Source organism: Embiotoca jacksoni, unplaced genomic scaffold, assembly GCF_022577435.1.
Source record: "Embiotoca jacksoni isolate LCO1_2020_lvr unplaced genomic scaffold, fEmbJac1.0.p SCAF_1, whole genome shotgun sequence".
Taxonomy (NCBI): domain Eukaryota; kingdom Metazoa; phylum Chordata; class Actinopteri; family Embiotocidae; genus Embiotoca; species Embiotoca jacksoni.
The window spans coordinates 6,702,682-6,721,438 of NW_027185229.1; the positions used below are offsets into that span (position 1 = coordinate 6,702,682).

At 39.9% G+C, this 18,757-nt stretch overlaps 1 protein-coding gene across 2 annotated transcripts in view; it reads right to left on the reverse strand.

Annotated features, from left to right (window-relative positions):
- The window catches only part of cita (citron rho-interacting serine/threonine kinase a), a 39,038-nt gene that overhangs the window by 18,770 nt on the left and 1,511 nt on the right, over window positions 1–18,757 (reverse strand). The window contains exons 4-19 of one of the 2 annotated variants that reach the window (XM_069158427.1): window positions 16,113–16,255; window positions 15,667–15,760; window positions 15,372–15,578; window positions 15,019–15,172; window positions 13,540–13,729; window positions 8,636–8,741; window positions 7,810–7,953; window positions 7,489–7,608; window positions 5,791–5,961; window positions 5,049–5,102; window positions 4,890–4,943; window positions 3,021–3,161; window positions 2,745–2,870; window positions 2,117–2,212; window positions 1,707–1,823; window positions 919–1,028 (exon numbers count right to left, since the gene is read on the reverse strand). In XM_069158427.1, coding sequence (XP_069014528.1) covers window positions 919–1,028; window positions 1,707–1,823; window positions 2,117–2,212; window positions 2,745–2,870; window positions 3,021–3,161; window positions 4,890–4,943; window positions 5,049–5,102; window positions 5,791–5,961; window positions 7,489–7,608; window positions 7,810–7,953; window positions 8,636–8,741; window positions 13,540–13,729; window positions 15,019–15,172; window positions 15,372–15,578; window positions 15,667–15,760; window positions 16,113–16,255 — 2,027 coding nt within the window. Of the gene's footprint in view, window positions 1–918; window positions 1,029–1,706; window positions 1,824–2,116; window positions 2,213–2,744; window positions 2,874–3,020; window positions 3,162–4,889; window positions 4,944–5,048; window positions 5,103–5,790; window positions 5,962–7,488; window positions 7,609–7,809; window positions 7,954–8,635; window positions 8,742–13,539; window positions 13,821–15,018; window positions 15,173–15,371; window positions 15,579–15,666; window positions 15,761–16,112; window positions 16,256–18,757 lie in introns of those variants that run through there. The other variant, XM_069158437.1, reaches the window with a different exon arrangement.

Consider the following 18,757-nt stretch of genomic DNA (forward strand, 5'->3'; position numbering starts at 1 on the left):
TCCCACGATTGCTCAGTTTAGCCGGACGGCCAGGTCTAGGAAGAGTTCTGGTCGTCCCAAACTTCTTCCATTTAAGGATTATGGAGGCCACTGTGCTCTTAGGAACCTTGAGTGCTGCAGAAATTATTTTGTAACCTTGGCCAGATCTGTGCCTTGCCACAATTCTGTCTCTGAGCTCCTTGGACAGTTCCTTCGACCTCATGATTCTCATTTGCTCTGACATGCACTGTGAGCTGTAAGGTCTTATATAGACAGGTGTGTGCCTTTCCTAATCAAGTCCAATCAGTTTAATTAAACACAGCTGGACTCCAATGAAGGAGTAGAACCATCTCAAGGAGGATCAGAAGAAATGGACAGCATGTGAGTTAAATATGAGTATCACAGCAAAGGGTCTGAATACTTATGACCATGTGATATTTCGGTTTTTCTTTTTTAATAAATTTGCACAAATTTCTACATTTCTGTTTTTTTCTGTCAAGATGGGGTGCTGAGTGTACATTAATGAGAAATAAAATGAACTTTTTTGATTTTAGCAAATGGCTGCAATGAAACAAAGAGTGAAAAATTTAAAGGGGTCTGAATACTTTCCGTACCCACTGTATATTATATAAATCCCTTTTGTTCTTTGAATGATGCATTGTAACTAACTCATATTAGTAAACAAAAACTTGTAAATTAAGGCGATAATGTTTACATGTAAAAATGACCTAAGCAAGCACTTTTCTAAGTTAAGATTAGTTTAAACTGCATGTCCTGCATTTAACCTCAGAGATGATTCACAGTTTACACTCAGGGGAACAGATCAGCCACAGTGCACAAAGATTTAAGTGCACACTAATGAAGTAATAGGACACAGAGTCAGTGTGCGTGGGGGCTCTCATGAAAGCCAAGTGTGGGCAGAAGGTCTAGTTAACTCACATATTCTTCTGGGTGTAGATGCTGCTGTTGGCGGCCAGCTTGTTAGCCTCTGACAGCTCAGCGATGCGCTGCTCCAGGTTTTTCATCTTGGAATCCATTGCATTAATTGTCTGTAGGAAGAGAGCGGTACAATGACCTGGTGTAAATCACATCCCAACAAATAATTTCAAATGCAAGGATATGTTCCTCTTTGATTGCTAACCAAATCCTACTAAGAATCATGGGACACCCATATTTCAGCAGCACATTTCGTATAGGCAACAGAATGTTGTACTTCAGCAAAATCCTATTAGTGTCCATTATGGTGTTGCCTGAATTGTCTACTGTCAACGTCAGATGACTACCTCTAAAAGCTTCTTAACTGCTTCAATTCTACCACATTAACCAGATTAGAATGTAAGCACAGGCTTTATAGTACAACATGAAGCATACTGCAATTTAATCTGTCTTCTTAAACTGCACATCGCAATACATTTGAAAAGCTACAACCAACTACAGTGTAAAGAAGCAAAGGAAAAACATTACTCAGTCCCGCTATCATTTTGTCAGAACAAATTCAGATGATGTATGTTTACAAACAACTTGCATCCATTGAGATTTATGCATTTAGTACATTGAAAATCCATAGTATCACTTAAAAATCACACAATCATAAATGCTGCATCTGTTCTAATGTTGCAAACTTACCCTTAGGTGGTTTACATCAGGCTCTCTGTCCACTTTAGAAAAGTTTAAAAGCGAATTCATAAGTGGGTATAATTTTTAAAAAGGTTGTTGTGTTGCCTTACTGCTTTCTGTTCGCTGATAAGTTTACAGTTCTCCCTCGATTCCTCCTCTTGCTGCGCCCTCCTGGCCTCCAGGCTCTCCTTGTCCGCCAGGTCTTCCTTCATCTGGGCCTCCAGAACCTTGACCAGTCAGAACCAATAACTATCAGACTTGCCAGTTTTGATTTGACAAATTCATCATCTCCCACATGATTAAGCAATCATTCATGACACAGTTGTAAGTGTACAACCTGGTGTGAAAACAGTACTTAGTGTAGTGTCAAATTTTGCTGTAAGAAATGTGACAGGTCTGACTAACATCCACAGCAACACCAATTTAATGTCAGTCATGACTAAGATTGACTACAGCAATAATATATATACACATTTAAAAATATATCCTCAGCAGTTTAGAAAATATGAAGCTGGCTCACCTTAATCTTGTCTTCAAAAAGCCTCTCTTTTTGGACCAGTTGGGTTTCCATCCGCTGAGCAGTGGACTGGGCATCCCTAAGGTGGTCCTCCAGTTCCTGGAGACATCACAAGTTTAATTGGATAAACCTATCATAACAACAAAATTATACTACGATTTATTATAGAAAAAAATACAACATTGTGTACTACATACAAAAACAAAAAGCTGCCACCCAGAAGATAAATTTAAGTAGCCTAAAACCCCGGACTTACAGAGGTGATGATGGCACAATATACTGACAGAGTGAAAACTATTCTAATAAGTCGACTCTTACACCAAATACAAAACAACAAAAGAAATTAAGGAACTTGCATTGAAGAGCTGGAAATCCACAATTCGATTGTATCGCTGCCTGTTCATCCTAAAACGTTGTAGTCTATATGTTAGAAATTAGGAATGTAGAAAGACTAGATGACTAGTAGCCATTTGTGAGGGCTCAGAAGTGTGTGTAGCGCGTACATGTGTGTTCTCGGACAAGTGGTGAGGATAAAATGGGAGAGGGCTGAATGAGTGGGAGTGGGCGCTAGGGTGAAATTAGGGGTGGGGTGCCGCTGAGTATTAGCAGGCCTTATCTGTAGCCCTCTCACCAGGATCTTTTCAGCCATCTGCTGGATCTGCTGGGATTTGGTCTGAATGTCATCCTTCAGCTTATTCTCCCGCCGCTCCACCATTTCCAGCCTCTTTACCTGGTTCTCAAGGGTCTTCCTACCCTCCTGCTTACACAAGAAACATGACAATATAAGGCTAAATACAAAGAAACTTGCATTGGGAAGGTCCAAAAAAAAAAAAAAAAAAAATTTAACAAATAAACAAGCATTATTTAATAAATTGGCTTGATTAACATTGTGGGTTAAGTCTGGTACCTCTGTCTCTCTCAGGCGGCGCTTCAAAGTGTCACTAGAATCGGTTTTGCCTCGCAGGCGCTCCAGATCTCGTTCCAACCTCTCTTTGGCCTGCCGGACATTCTGCAGCAGCTCAGTGGCTTCTGTGCTCGCTTTCACTGCCTGGGGGATATCGGGAGGTCAAAGGCTGTTAGTGCATCCCAAGACAAACATCTTGATTTGCTTGGGCAATTCCTTCCCACCAAGACAGCGCGGGGGAAGCTATTCTAGGTGGGAGCTATAGCAGGCTGCAGACATGACAAATCTGCTTATTCTCTATACATACATATGCACTGCTGATCAGTTTTTTTAGACTTTTTTTTTTTCAACGACTACCGACCGGTTGCCCTCACATCTCATGTGATGAAGGTGCTGAAGAGGCTGGTCTTGGCACACCTCAGGCCGCTGGTGAAATCTTCACTGGACCCGCTGCAATTTGCGTATCAGCCTCATGTGGGAGTGGACGATGCCATCATCTACCTGCTGCAACGAGCTCAGTCTCACCTGGATGGAACCGGTGACTCTGTGAGAATCACTTTCTTTGATTTCTCCAGTGCATTTAACACCATCCAACCACTGCTACTGAGTGAGAAGCTGCAGGTGGTGGGGGTGGACGCGTCCACCGTCTCCTGGATCACTGACTACCTGACAGGCAGACCACAGTTTGTCCGTCTGGGCAGTGTGCTGTCTGATACGGTGGTCAGTGGTATTGGAGCTCCTCAGTGAACTGTTCTGTCCCCCTTCCTGTTCACCTTATACGCCACTGACTTCCAGTACAACTCAGAGTCCTGCCATCTGCAGAAGTTCTCTGATGACTCTGCAGTGGTAGGGTGTATAAGGGATGGACGGGAGGATGAGTACAGGGCAGTAGTGGAGGACTTTGTGGAGTGGGCGGGAAGAAATCACCTGCTCCTGAACGTGGCCAAGACCAGAGAGATGGTGGTCAACTTCAGGAGGAAGACGAGGGCTCCACAACCGCTGAGAGTTCTGGGAGAGGAGGTGGACATGGTTGAGGAGTACAAGTACCTGGGTGTGTCCATCGACAACAGACTGAACTGGAAGACCAACATCAACGCTGTTTACAAGAAGGGGATGAGTCGACTCTTTTTCTTGAGGAAACTTCGATCCTTCAATGTGTGCAGCAAGATGTTGGAGATGTTCTACCAGTCTGTTGTGGCCAGTGCATTGTACTTCGCTGTGGTCTGCTGGGGGAGCAGCATTGGAGCCGGTGACACCAACAGACTTAACAAACTGGTTAAGAAGGCCGGCTCCATTATCGGCTACAAACTGGACAGCCTGGAAAAGGTGGTGGAGAGGAGGACGCTGAACAAACTATTATCCATATTGGATAATCCTGACCACCCTCTCCACCACCTGCTGCAGGGACAGCGGAGCACTTTCTCCAAAAGATTCCTCCAGCTCCGCTGTCACAAGGACAGATACAGGAGATCATTCCTGCCGACCGCAATAAGACTGTACAATAACTCACCTCTGGCAAAATCCATCACATAACAATAACACTGTTACTGTGTTTCTTGGTTGTTTGTATATAATATATATAGATATATACTGTACTGCATATACTGTATATACTGTGCATTTTATATTTTATATTTAATATTTTTTACTGCTATTTTACTGCTATTTTATTGCTTTTCTATTATTCTATTATTATCTTATTGCTTCTGTATGCTGCTGTAGCAAAAAAAAATTCCCCTCGGGGATTAATAAAGTAACTCCCTAACCTAACCTAACCTAACCTACAAAAGATGACACGTTATAGAAATTTATGTAGAAAGAAATTGGTTGAAAATAAGTATAATTACAAAATCAAGACAAAAATTAATTTACCTTGGACAGTTTGTCCTGGAGCTCTAGGATTTTCACCTGCTGCTCAGAGTTAGTCTTGAAGATAAAGAAAACACAGTGAGCTCACTCATCAAACTTCAGGGGAACTACAGCTCTGTATAGATATCTGACATCGAAAGAAGAGTCTGAACCTTCCTTTACCTTCTCAAGTTTGGAGAGAAGCTCCTCCACTTCAGCTTTTCCCTGCTCCTTGGCCTAAAAAAATAAGAGAGAATGAAAATATTAATTTCTCCCTGCAGTCTTGTTTCACTTGAGTAAAAACAGCATGGAATCTGCAAATGAGGGAATTATAATAAACAAAAACGTGTATTATTTGCTGCCATAACCTCCCCAAATTAAGTGTGCATTGGGTTGTCTTTGTGTAATTGTTGACTTTATAGTATGCATATTGTAATTCATTTATTCATACATTATTAAGCAAAACAGTGAGCATAGCAGCCTAGACAGCACTTTTCACATACTCCTCCTCTAGTTACTCCTGAAAGACCCCCAAGAGCTTCCAGGCCATGAGGGACACGTAATCACTACAGCAGTGTGCTGTGGGTCTACTCTGGAGTTTCCTCCCAGCCAAGCATGTCAAAAGGAGGCATTCAGGGGGGGCTTCAACACCATGTGACCATTTCAAATGATATCCACACAGCTATCAAGTGCTAAACTCTCCAAAAGGAACTGACAGCTAACTGTAATGTGACTCACACTTCCTTTGTGTGATATAATCTGAGAAACAATCAAAAGAAGTTGTACTTTTGATTTGTTTCACCAACATCTGAAATATTCATGAAGGACAATTGATCAAGGACAAAAAGTGAATCTTCTGCCGGTCACTTGATTCACATCCATTTCATGAACTATAAACGTTATACTGTACGAGGTGCTAATATACCTTCTGGATTCTCTGCTGGTATTCCACAGCTTTCCTTTTGAGATCCTCGCTCATTTGTCTCGAGTCTCTAAGTTCAGATTCATAGAGGTCGCTGCGACGCCGGGCAGCTGACAGGTCCTCCTCCAGCTGCCTGATGGTCACCTGCATCTCCTCCAGCTGGGCATGGTACTCCTGAGGCCACGAAAAGCACACAGTGAGCATCATTATGAAAAATAAATGTGCATCTAAAGACTGACAGTTGAACTTACATCAATCAACTGTTGACAATGGATGCTAGGAACTAAATACAATTAAGTTCATTTATTTGGCTCTAACAATGTAATCTAATAATGTCAAATAATGTAATGATTTATATAATTGTGGTCATTTTATATGCTGTATATATACAGTAGTGGTAATCTGAACCAAACTGCTGAAAGCAGACTGGACACAAGTCACTGTTGTCATCTTAGGGTCAAGAAAACATTTTTCAATAAGTAAAGTAAAACCGCTTAAAACCCTTTAAAAAAAAAAAATCATAAGGAAGAATAGAATAAAATTAATGTTTATTATTTTTCTATCATGTTACAAAATGTAATGTAGCAGTATTTCAACATATGCCAACATCAAGTTCTTCTTTGTTTTTACTAAATAAAGTTATTCTTCTATTCTGGCTTTTCCTGAAAAAAAAAAAAAAAAAAAAAAAAAAAAAAAAAAAAAAAAAATCATTAGCAGATTCTTAGCTTGTATTTTCAATCAAGGTGAAAATAGCAACAGCAGCAACGGTGTGTTTGTGAAAGTCTGAACAGGAACTGAGCTATTAGTGCAGGCAGAGATTGCAGCCAGTGCTACAGACAAAGACGTACTTCACAGATCTGCTGACACCGATTTATTGTGAAGTGATCTATAGAAACTGCAGTGCTCCGTAGCAATGACCATTCATCACCAAAAATGTCACAATCAAAGATAACAACTCAAGAATTACCACTTTAAAGCCGTGGTTGCACTACAGAACTCCAAGTGAAAGGAAAAATAACTGCTTAAGTCCGTAAATCTTTGCAGAGACAATGTGTTTCACTGATGTTGGTAAATTCTCTGACAAATCAAAACTTTACGTTTTCATTAGACATTTCTTGTGCATTAAGATTTGCAACCCATGACCACATCAGGCTACTCAAATGGGGAGGAAGGACAAATCTGTTACAGCCCAGTTTCCATGGATGTAATTTAGGGTTTTTGTCTGCAAAAATATGCCCTTGTTCAATATTAATTTCTCATTTGAATCAATAATGTGTATTTAAATATTGCAGATACTGCGTGTCAGTCCCCTCAGTGGAGGGTGGCTCAATCTCTTGCGTAATGTTCAAAGTCTCCACTTTTGTACCTTGCAGGGATGCCATCTGCAGGAATGACCTTTATGAGAGTGCAGAGGACAAGGGAGTCCTCAGAGGGGAAGCCCTGCCTGTGTAATAGGGACACTGAGAAGGAATATAATGTCCCTGCTTCCATTATCAGCTATGATAGTATAAATACAACACTATGGGAATCAGCAGAAAAGGATGCAGTATGAAGATGTTTTTTTTCCCCTTTCACTACACATTTTTAGTATAAATACCTTTAAGTGATTAAAGAAGAAAAAAAAAAATCCAGATGCACCATATCATTAACGTGATGAGAAGGAGGACACAAAGGATCACTGGAATGAGAATATTTACATACTTGCTCCTTAATTTCTTGCAGCTTGTTGCTCTGTTCGCGTATGTCATGCAGCAGCTGCATGGCCTTGTCATCCTCTCTGGAGACCTCCACACGTGCCTCCTCTAAGCTCCGCTTCAGGCTCTACAAACACATACATGCACATAAACTCAAGGCGGCTGTTGGCCCACTTTGACACAGATTTTTGAAGTGTTGAGGACAGTGAAGCAAAATGTGTGAATAAACACTGTGTTACGTAACAGCATTATTATGTATAAACATTTCTCTTTTTTTTTTTTTAACTCTGCAGACACGCACACGGACAGAGATGGTAGTATGACTCACACTGCACTCAGTAATGTAGGTGGCAAGATCTTGCTCGAGGATGCCCCTCTGAGTCTCGGAGGCCTTCAGCTCTACATCCTTCTGGTGGAGCACCGACTCCAGGTCAGTCATTTTACGCTGGAACCTGGAAATTTCCTGCTCCATCTTCATATACCGGAAAAAACATCACAACCTCTTAATTTGATGCCTTCAACAGAAGGTTGACAAATTTACACCAATTTTCAGAAATCACTGGTTTGTGTTACATCTGATGCAAGAAATACAGCAGAACATTAAGGTACTTCAACAGATGATTTAGTGTAAGTCAGCAAGACGGGTCCATCAGCCAATAGATTACTATGATAACTGATTTCTTATCACCCAACCAAGAATTCTATAAAACATGTAGTTGTAATTTTATACAAACAAGATTAACTTGGTTTATTAGAACACCAACAGAAGCTATCTTGATCTGTGTTAAGCCACACAGCCAGAATAAACACAAGGCAGCTAGAAATAAAACCCAGAACAATTGACTCACTTTGCTCAATGTACAGTTCCAAAATATGGAAATATGATTTTAGTTTCCAATCAGCAAATAGTCCATATGGTTTCCCCTCAACATTTGCTCCTTCTACGAATATGCTAATGTTATTCATATGCTATGAAAATAGACATATTGAGGTTTGCCAAAAAGGAACATTGACAAGACAAAATTATTTTGGGCTTTGCTAAACTATGTCCAGTCAAAGAGTTTCCAAGTGTTACACATTGGTTGGAGCCTGGTTAACAAAGGTCTGTGATGAAAAATAAAAGATGAATGAAAGCATAAAGAGGCTGTAGTGACCTTGTGACATTTGTCTTGAGTTTCTTGTAGTTCTTTGCTTTTAAGGTGCAGCTTCTTTTCCATGGAGTTGGTCTTAGCAGGAGAGTTGAGGCCTGCAGACACTGACCTGGGAAACAACATCAACAGAAGTCTTTAGCACTTTTTAAAGGCCCTAGATTTAACACTTTCCTGGTGTTTTATTTGCAGTCTTGATATCCATAACTAGATGTTTTTGTGGTTTTAAGCACCAAACAAAATCTGAATATTGCATCACATCTTTAAACCACCAAGAACTGCTGTGATGTTTCCGTTTCTGTAAGGTGCACTGACATCAGTAACCCTCTGTTCTGATTGGCTGATTCTTTTCCAAGTTATGCACGTCCAGGCCAACAACAGCCTTGTCGCTTGCTCGCTCTGCGATGGAATTATTGCTTTGTGTTTTCTTCCACATAAAAGTTTGAACATTAGGCCGTGTTCAGGGTGGACATATGACAAGAGTTTGTGACATCGCAAACAAATGAAAGTCCAAACGACTCGTCCAACCAGCACAGTTACTAAATACAGGCTGCGTGCATTTATTTGTGGACTCAGCATTTTGACACTTTCGCAGTACTTGAAGCATTATGAAACAAAAAAAAAACAACGGAAATTTATACAATCAGGGACATTTAAATCAAATACAAATACTTTGACTTTTAATGCAGCAAACCATAAAATAGTGCACATGATGTCGGCAATAACCAACTTGATATTTACTGAAATATTCTTTTCACAAAAATAAGGTAAAAAAAAATTGTGAAAGCACTATCTACAAAATATGATTTTATGAAGTAGTTTGGTGGCCAAACAGTTACACAACACCGGTGGTCTGGTTCTGGCCGGGGATCATGGTTGCACGACATAACACATCTCTTTTCCCTCGTTTCCTGCCTGCTGTTTTACAATCAAGTCTTCCATCAGCTAATGAGAATGACTGTCAGTCTTGTATCATGACTAAAGACATAACACACAACAGCAAGACTTGACATTATCGTAGTAATTAAATCAGCTGAAATACAGACATAACACCCACACATCATAAACCAGCCACAGACACTGGGGAGCATAAGAGTTTGCATTGAATCAACTTTTCTTTTTAAGAAGAATACTTCGAAGATTATCATAACAATAAGGCTCCCGACAACAATTAGGATGACATTCAACAGAGCATTTTTCAAGCGAGATAGAGCCAATATATTTTATTCATAGTAGTTTATTGGGGACAAAACAGACTACATGAACAAAACAGCCATGTAGATGTGGGAATATTTGCTGTTTGCCTGACAAAATAATGTGACAGGAGAATTTGGGCTATGTTGTTGCTTGGGGTTGGTCTTCACAGAGCTCTGTAGTGAGCACAATGCTTTTTCTTGTTTATGTATGGTGATGTCCTATTTTGTTTCCATTCTTTTGGGAAAAACAGAGCAAAAAGTCAATTTTCACCCTGTAGTTGACCAGAGACATGGCAACTACGAATAGGAGTCTTCCGAATAACTGAATGGGTCTGTATGAATGAGTTCACAAATACTGCAGAGGGATCTTTAATAAAGTTGACTCAGACTGACTCACAGTGTTAAAAATAATCACAAAAGCAAGAACTGCCCCCTGTGCCTCTCTGCATCAAGAAACATCCCCTTGAATCACATACATACTGTATATACAATATATTTATATATATATATATACATATATACTGTATATATACATACAGTATGTATATATACATACTGTATATACAGTATATATACTATATATATATATATACACAGTATATATATAAATAAATAAATATATATAAATAAATAAATCAAATATACAGAAAACCACATATGCATTTGGCTTATATCACAAACAAATACAGCAACACCCCGACTGGTCTTTTTCACAGGACTCTAGATTAAATAAAGTGTTCCAGCAAGCTGAACGTGTTTGCAATTAAAAATTTATGTTAGACATCAAAATTCATAAAGTTCTCCAGCGCCTAGTCGAACAGTTTAGGAGGCTGAAGAAAAGATAATGTGGCACTTAGTCATCAGCTGGGAGTTTTCTGCATTGATTTGCCTTTTGTTTCATCTATCTATTTTCCTTAAACCTTTCAAACAATGAAGAGTTGATAGATTTCTTCTTTACCACCTTCAGATGATTTCTCGTACTTATTGTTATATACGCTTTATATAAAAAATTGGACCAGATAAGCAAAATATTCTGAAGGAAGCAGAAATATCAATTTAAGAGTTTTAAGCATCATGTAGGCAGAATGGAAAGTTTTTTACGAGACCAAATGCCGGGCAATTGTTTTCATAGCTGAGGAATAGCGTAGTTGTTGTGTCTTTGAACTGTGGAGGAAAAATAAATGAGTAGCCGGTGCGGACTGCATTATTGAAGAGAATCAAAGAAAGACAGGAGCACAAGGAAAGTGGGGAACAAAAAGCTCGGCAGCTCATCAGGTAGAAAAACAGAATACAATTCATACAATAAGGCGAGCATGCACACCGAAAAAAATACAAGCAGACACACATTATTCTAGACACATGCAATTAGGATGCACACAAGGGTTACAAAACAAGGCATTTTTTTCAGGTAACCTTCAGTAAACAGTAAAAATTGTGCCTATGTCAAAATAATAAAGACAAAACAACAAAGGAGGGAAAAACACCTTGATGTTTTCATTTCAAGCTGGGTTTTATCCACTTGGACAAAAATGATGCGTCTTAATTTATGCAAATGAAAATTGTTTTTGCATCTCTGATATTTCTCCCTAAAATTGTGCATAAATTACATTTAGTAATCCAATAAATGGATCCCCTTAAAAGAATCGAAACTCAAACTATTTGAAAGTGCTAGATAGAAAAATAACAACAAACTATTTTTTGTATTTTTACCAGTAGTAGGGATTAAGAGTTCAAACTTGTCCCAAGAGTGGCCTGAGTGGACAGGCATTTGGTATTTTTTTTTATTAAACAGGGTTTATCTCTAGTGTAGAATATTTTTCTTGTGTCTATGTGGAGCCTGATGGTGACACTACAGTGAAAGTCAGCACCTCAGTTAAAACATAAGACACCATTTATTAAAGCCCAAGAACATCCTCAGAAGATTTCTGGAAAAACTGAGCCATTAGTTGCCAAAATAGCAGTAAACAGAAATCCTAATCTGTATGATAGCATTAGATAAAAGGCCAAATGGTCAACTAAATCATAAGAAATCATCCTCTGGAGACTGTGAATACACATATATGTCCACTACAGTCATCTGGCAGTAATCATTCAGGGCACTCTAATCAATAGTTGTCAAAATATCCTACCAAGATGTTCGATGACCAGACAGACTGACCAACGGACACCGGTATCATGCCTAATCATGAGTGGGGGAAAAAACAGAAAAATACTGGCAACTTGCTAAAATGGCACTTAATTTTTTTTTTTTTAAATGCTTAATGTCTTAAATTAACTCAAGATTCTTAAAAAAAAAAAAAAAAAAAAAAAAAAAAAAAAAAAGGCACATTTGCCTGGAAGTTTATGACTCTACAGTCCAGCTACACTGCAGAGATGTTCTAACACTAAACCACAGAAGGCTTCTTATAAATTTGAGGCAAGCTGTTAAGGAGATTTTGTTGTTGAGGATTTCTAATGAGGAGTCAAACAGACAGTCAAGTTCAAAAAGAATAAACAAAAATAATAGCAGGAACCCCCCCAAAACACATGATTAGCATTTGATTATGCCTGGGTCTGGGTTCATTTCTTTTTCCTATTTGGCATTGTAATGAAGAATGTGTACACGCATATGCATGCACCCACACACAATTTTGACACATTCTGTGAGCTCTGAGCACCTCTTAATCAAATGCAGCAAAGAAAATGACTGGCTTCAATTAAAAACCATGAACAGATGACTGATGGTGTAACGGCAAGGGACAGAGACATTAGAAGAGGGAGAAAATAAGAAGAGGAGATGAGACGGGTAAAGATGGGGGTGGGGACTGAAAAAAAAAAAAAAAAAAAAAAAAAAAAACATCACAGTTGTAACCATAGAAATAGATTCTCTCCCCCAATCTGAGCTCTCATCCTTTTTCCTGTCTAATCTGCTAACGCTTTTTCTTCCTTTTCTGTTGCTGCTGCTGTCATGATCCGCAGTCTCCAGCACCATTAACCTGCTAGAGCACTGGCATGGGGCTACAGAAATGAAACCCATCCCCTTGCTTTATTATCAGAGGTTAAGATGCCAAACACTATTAAGCATAATTACAGTCCCAAAACCCAAGCAATAAAAGTCAGGAGCCCATTATGCTTCACAGTAACAGAGAAAGCACAATAACAGCAGCGAGGGTGGGAGTGTGTCTATGTGTGGGGTTCCACTTCTCAGCAAACCTCATTGACACACTCAGCCGCATACCAATCAGTGTCGATGGCAAGATAACGCCAGTTCACATCCTCAGGTCCATTCATTTGATCTATCTGTGCATTGGATCAATATGCACGTGATCACAATGCAATTTAGAAAAAAAAAAAAAATAATAATATATATATATATATATATATATATATATATATATATGAGCAGGAATCAGAAGACAGCACCAGAAAAGAAGGGGATCCCTCCCCTTCCTTGTTCCTCTTCTGACACAGCATATGGCCAAACCCATTTTAGCCCCAACAGGCATACCACTAATGACAGGGACAATACCAACTGCCCAGGCCACCATGCTAGGTCACCTGAAACAAGGCTACCTGGAATTTGTTGCTGTGGTAATAAGGAGTCTAATGGCAGAACAGCAGCCAATGCTAGCATGGGGTCTTTAACCAACAAAGATGTGGAACAGAAAGTACAGAAAAACACGAGGTCCACTTTGAAAAAAGCCCAACAATGCCGAGTAAACAGGTAGCACTTACTCTGTTTTGGCCAATACTGCCAACGCTCTGCTGAAGAACCAGCCTAGAAAGGGCAGATCCTGGCCCTGGAAGCCCACTGGCAGAGCTCCTCGCTGGGCTGCTGAGGCTGGCCAGGGGGCTGCCTGCTCTGGCTCCTCAAAATTAGAGGTGTCATCTTCAGCATGCAATGCAGGGACGAAAGGCGGGAGAACTGCAGGAGAAAAAGGATGAGAGGAGGGAACAAGAGAGGGCAAAGGGATGAAAGGATGCAGTGATGAACCTGGTAGTAAATAAATGTAAAAAATAAATTAACACAACAAGGAGAAAGGGGAGAGAAAGGAAGGGAGGAGGAACAGAGCGGAGCGGTGGGAAACTAGAGTGCGGTAAGTCGCGCGTTGATGCACATGCTGCCTCTGTCCCTCCCTCCTCTCTCTCTCTCTCTCTCTCTCTCTCTCTCGCTCTCTCTCTCACTCACTCATTCACACATGCTCACTCCCTCTCCCTCACTGCAGCAGAGCAAGCTAATCAGCTGGAGCCAATGCTGAAGCATAGAGCTCTATCTGTGTTCAACTGATAATGAAGCAGGGCTGTATTTTCCATTCAAACATTATCTCATGTGGTACGTTTATGTTGCGTTTTATATCTATTACTCAAAGACAATTTACAATTAAGAAAAATCCATTGAAAAAAAACCTCCTGAAAAATCAAAAGACTTCCTCATATTTTCACAATTGTCATGACCTTTTCAAAAAACAACTAGTTTCCTTGATATTCAATGTCTGGATGAATTTGATCACAAAAAAAGCTCAGAGGAAAAGATGAGAATAGCAATGTTTGAAAATCATTTCAGAATAGGAAGGTTTATTCATCTGAAAATAGAAATAAACCCTCATCACCCCTGCAGCTGCATTTGTGAATTACAGCACCACTGTAGGGATGTGGTTCTTCAATGTGACCATGTCTAACTAAAAAAAGGTCTAATAATTTAAGTGTTATGGGTGTTTTTTCCATCAGCAGGTCACGTGAAAATATCAAACTCGGCAGCAACAATGACATTCAACAAGCGCACATGTATTTCCGCCACAGATAGCGTGTCTGGTGTCGCCTGCGTAGAAGATTTGTGCTGCATCTGTTGAGAAGCAGATGAGTTGCGGATCTTTAGTCTGTCTGCCTCGCTTCTCGTCTCTACCTCCCTCCTATTCTCCCTCCTCAGGAAAGAGTTGGCCTACTGCCAACGGCACACAGAATCTCATTATTTTACTACCAACAACACCACTGGCAACGCAGATACTGTTTGTTGTCTATGTGGACACCCCCCCCCCCCCCCCCACACACACACACACAAACTACACCTAAAAACAACATTACTATTTGACAACTAGTCATATATCATCTGTCCAGTACCATGATTGCAGCAGACCCGTGTCATTTCATGCCAAATTGAGCATTTTGACTAGAAAGACAGGAGCATGGAGTCTCAAGGGAAAGGAAACTCCTCACCTTGTCTTAAGTTGTTCCAATCAACAGTGGAGAAGAAAGAGTGACAGCGGAGTCCCTGGAAACCAAGTCGCTCTTTCGCACCACGCAGCAAGCTCTGCACCAAGTCGACAAACTGCTTACTGGTGTGTGGCTCGTCAGGAAACTTCAGGTAACGCTGTGGGCAAACAACATGAAGAAGGACTCTTTGCATAATACATAGACTGATTACATATAAATGCAGACTGCATATTTTAATGACTATATAGAGAATACTAAGTACACAGCTTATTTCTTTACTCCTCTGGAGTTCCTATTACAGATCAGATACAACCAACGACCCAAGTCAGTATCAGACCAGCTGACTGTCTATGTACCTGGAAATTGAGGATCTTGTGGATGGTCTTAGTAGAAGTGCCTTCAGAAAAAGGCAACCTGCCATAGATCATCTCATAGGCAATGACCCCGAGGGACCACCAGTCACACTCCAACCCGTAGGTGCCGGGAGAGCCCCCATTCATGGCTGCCAGGACCTCAGGGGACAGAAAGTCCTGGGTCCCAACAGGCACTGTGGGAACGGCCACCTGGAAAAACATTTGAAAAAAACCGCTATGATGTCACTGTCATGAATACTGACATTGATACATGGAGCAAACTCTGTAATCCACTTACTGTTTTGTTAGCAGTCAGACTGGCAGCTGATCCAAAGTCTGCCAGCTTAATGTGACCAGTCCGATCAATGAGAATGTTCTCTGGTTTGACATCTCTGCAAGTGGATAGAGACATTTGATACTGATCTTATACAGATGTACTGTAACATGTCTACTGCTCTGATGATATAGGAATACATCTGTGAACTCCAGCAATGTTTTTATCTTACATACTTTCACACACGGTATTGTCGGATAAATCACACCGAAACATTTCTCAGTTAAAGTTAGTTTTTTTTTCTCCTGAATCATGTACATGTGGCTTTTTTGTGTGAAAACAAATCAAATCTGGAAGCAAGGAAAGTGACTCTATTTCTGGGGCTACTTCTTTAATCACGTTCTTCAACAAAGCCCTGATTGGCCAGTCCTTCAACACTGAGAGGTTGGATTCAGTAGCTGGTGTCTTACCTGTGGACGTAGCCCAGCTGGTGGACAGCATGAATGGCCTCTACCAGCTCAGCCAAATAAAACTGAGCCATCGACTCATCAAACTGATCCTCGTATCGGTTTAGCAAAGACATCAGGTCGCCACCCGGCAGGTACTCCATCGCCTGCAGACATATTTGTAACCAATAAACTAAGATCAGCACTAGGAATTTAAAGGAATGTGTGTTTTTTTTATTTGATTTGTCACGTGTCAAATGCTGCTGAAACATTTATGAATGCCTACAAATGTGTCTATATTTAGAAGGAAAAACAAAGCAACAAGTGTGGGACCACATGTGCTTGAGCTTACATCAAAGCTCTGTTCATCTTAAGCTTATAGGGTGGTTCTTCTCATTATGAATTAATTTATGTAAGCCTGGATACTATTGCAGATTTATCTGAGATACTGCAGTCAAAGCATTGGTATTCAATAGCTAAAAATACACCCACAATAACTGCAAAAATCCTTGTGCAGTGTGTGTCTGTTATCGCAGGGTAAAAAACAAGCATGTTTTCAGTCAAGGCAACATGCCACCAAAAAAACCCATATTATTACATATATATATATATACATATATATATGTATATATATATATAGTTTTAAAGTTTGAAAACACAAAACAACCTGTCATATTGTCTCTAATTCTCTTTTCTGATGTCTGCACCCTCAGATGAAAGGCACTGGTCAAGTCGGTTTGAGCTATATGGTTGCAGCCATACAGCCATAACAGGCAAGCCCCTGGTGCATGAATGGTCGGCGAGTCTGAATGAAGGGGAGCATTCTCCAGTGTTACCTAGCAACACGGAGACTGGGTGCCTCTCTGACACACGGATAAAGATGGATGCTTTGTATTTTCCTCCATGCTCAGTTAGGGAGCAGGGTGAGACAGAGGGGGAGTGAAAAGAGAGGAGGAGGAAGAACTGAGACCGACATGCAGGGGGCATGAAGGAAGGTACGGAGAGAGTGAGGAAGGAAAACAAAGGGCGGTATACAATGTAAGGCTTGGCTGAGCAGGAAATGCTTTTCCCTACAACCTCAGGCAGTCTCGGTCATCAGAGAAAAATTTGATTCTTTGTGAGGTTAACAGCCATTACAATGATTACATGAGATGTTCTCTGTGAGTAAATTGACACGGTGCTTCGCAGCTGAAGATGAGACAATTAAAGGGACACCAATTTTATGGGAAAAATGTCCATTTCCCTCTTTAACCAGAGTCAAATAATTCACTCATTTTATACATTTACATTAAATACAGAGCTCTATGTGCTGTTTTATGAATAAGTGAAAAACTGTAAGCTTGTGGAAACAGTAAGCGCAGCTCTTAAATTTGTTTCTCTCATTTGCTGCAATGTGACAATTTTTTTTATTTTTGTTGCTACTAAATCACAGCAGAACCCAAAGATGCCCACAACACCTGAGAGGTCCTGTCCATTGAAGAGGCCAGCACTGACTTATGTCATTAATGTGAACTGAGCCTTGGTAACTATAGGCTGTACTCGTGGCAAAGCTTCAAGCTACCAAGCTGACACAACCAAACCTTGAAATTGCTGCAAGGTGATTTCTTTCCACTTCTGAGGAAGGATAACAATAACAATTCAAAGCATTTATTCTACATACAAGTTGTTTCTTACATTGTTCACTTCAGATCCCGTCACGTCACCCCTCATGTACTATTCTGACTGATCCCAGTGCTTTATTCGTCACATTTTGGAAATCACAACCATGAAAGAAAATGTAAGAAATAAAGTACACCTTCCAATGCAACTTTCTTGTACACTGTGTTCTATTGAAATAAAAATATATATTGTATTGTGTATAAAATAAAACAAGATATTGTACTTTTTGGAGTAGGTAATTTATGCAAAATGGAGCAATTTCTGAAGCTCTACACTAACACTTAGGTCCAGTTGTTGAATGGAGTTCAGACAAGAGAAGAAAGGCTACCTACTCTTCTCATATTACATATTACATATTAAACATATGTAGACTGGGAGTATAATTTTAACTCAAGTAACTATCAACCCGTACAAATAAATATCAAATTCCTTTAACAGTCGCAAGGCAAAGTGAGTGTAATAAACCTTTCTATGCCAGAGCTACTGCTGCTTAGGAGTAAATAAACCAACAATTTGTACAAATATAAATTAAAAAAAACTATGAGTTTTAATATTTGGTATTCTCTGTGTAAAGAGGCCAAATTTAGAAAATAGTATCATCGATATTAATTACACCTTCTACTACAAACAATGTCAAATCATCATGATGACTGCTATTGTGTGTAAACTCAATGGCTTCAGATAATTTCTTTTTTATCAGTGAATTGGGGGATGAACCACACTGGTTCGGTTTTAACCCTTGAATCTACAGTTAAAACAACAAAACAGCGTTTGAGTAAATTATGGGACTAAAGTGGAATTGTTTGCAGCGTATTTCAGTTAACAAGACTACCTCCAGACCTTTACTACAACATAAAAGTACTGTACTTCCTGCATATATATCACAGCAGTGAGTATTACAACATGTGTGCCACTTGCTCTGTATATCTATTACCCCATGATTCCCCTTTGGCCTGTGGTGTTCAGCAGAAGATTCTGAAATCATTCTTCTGACACGTTAAATAGTCGTT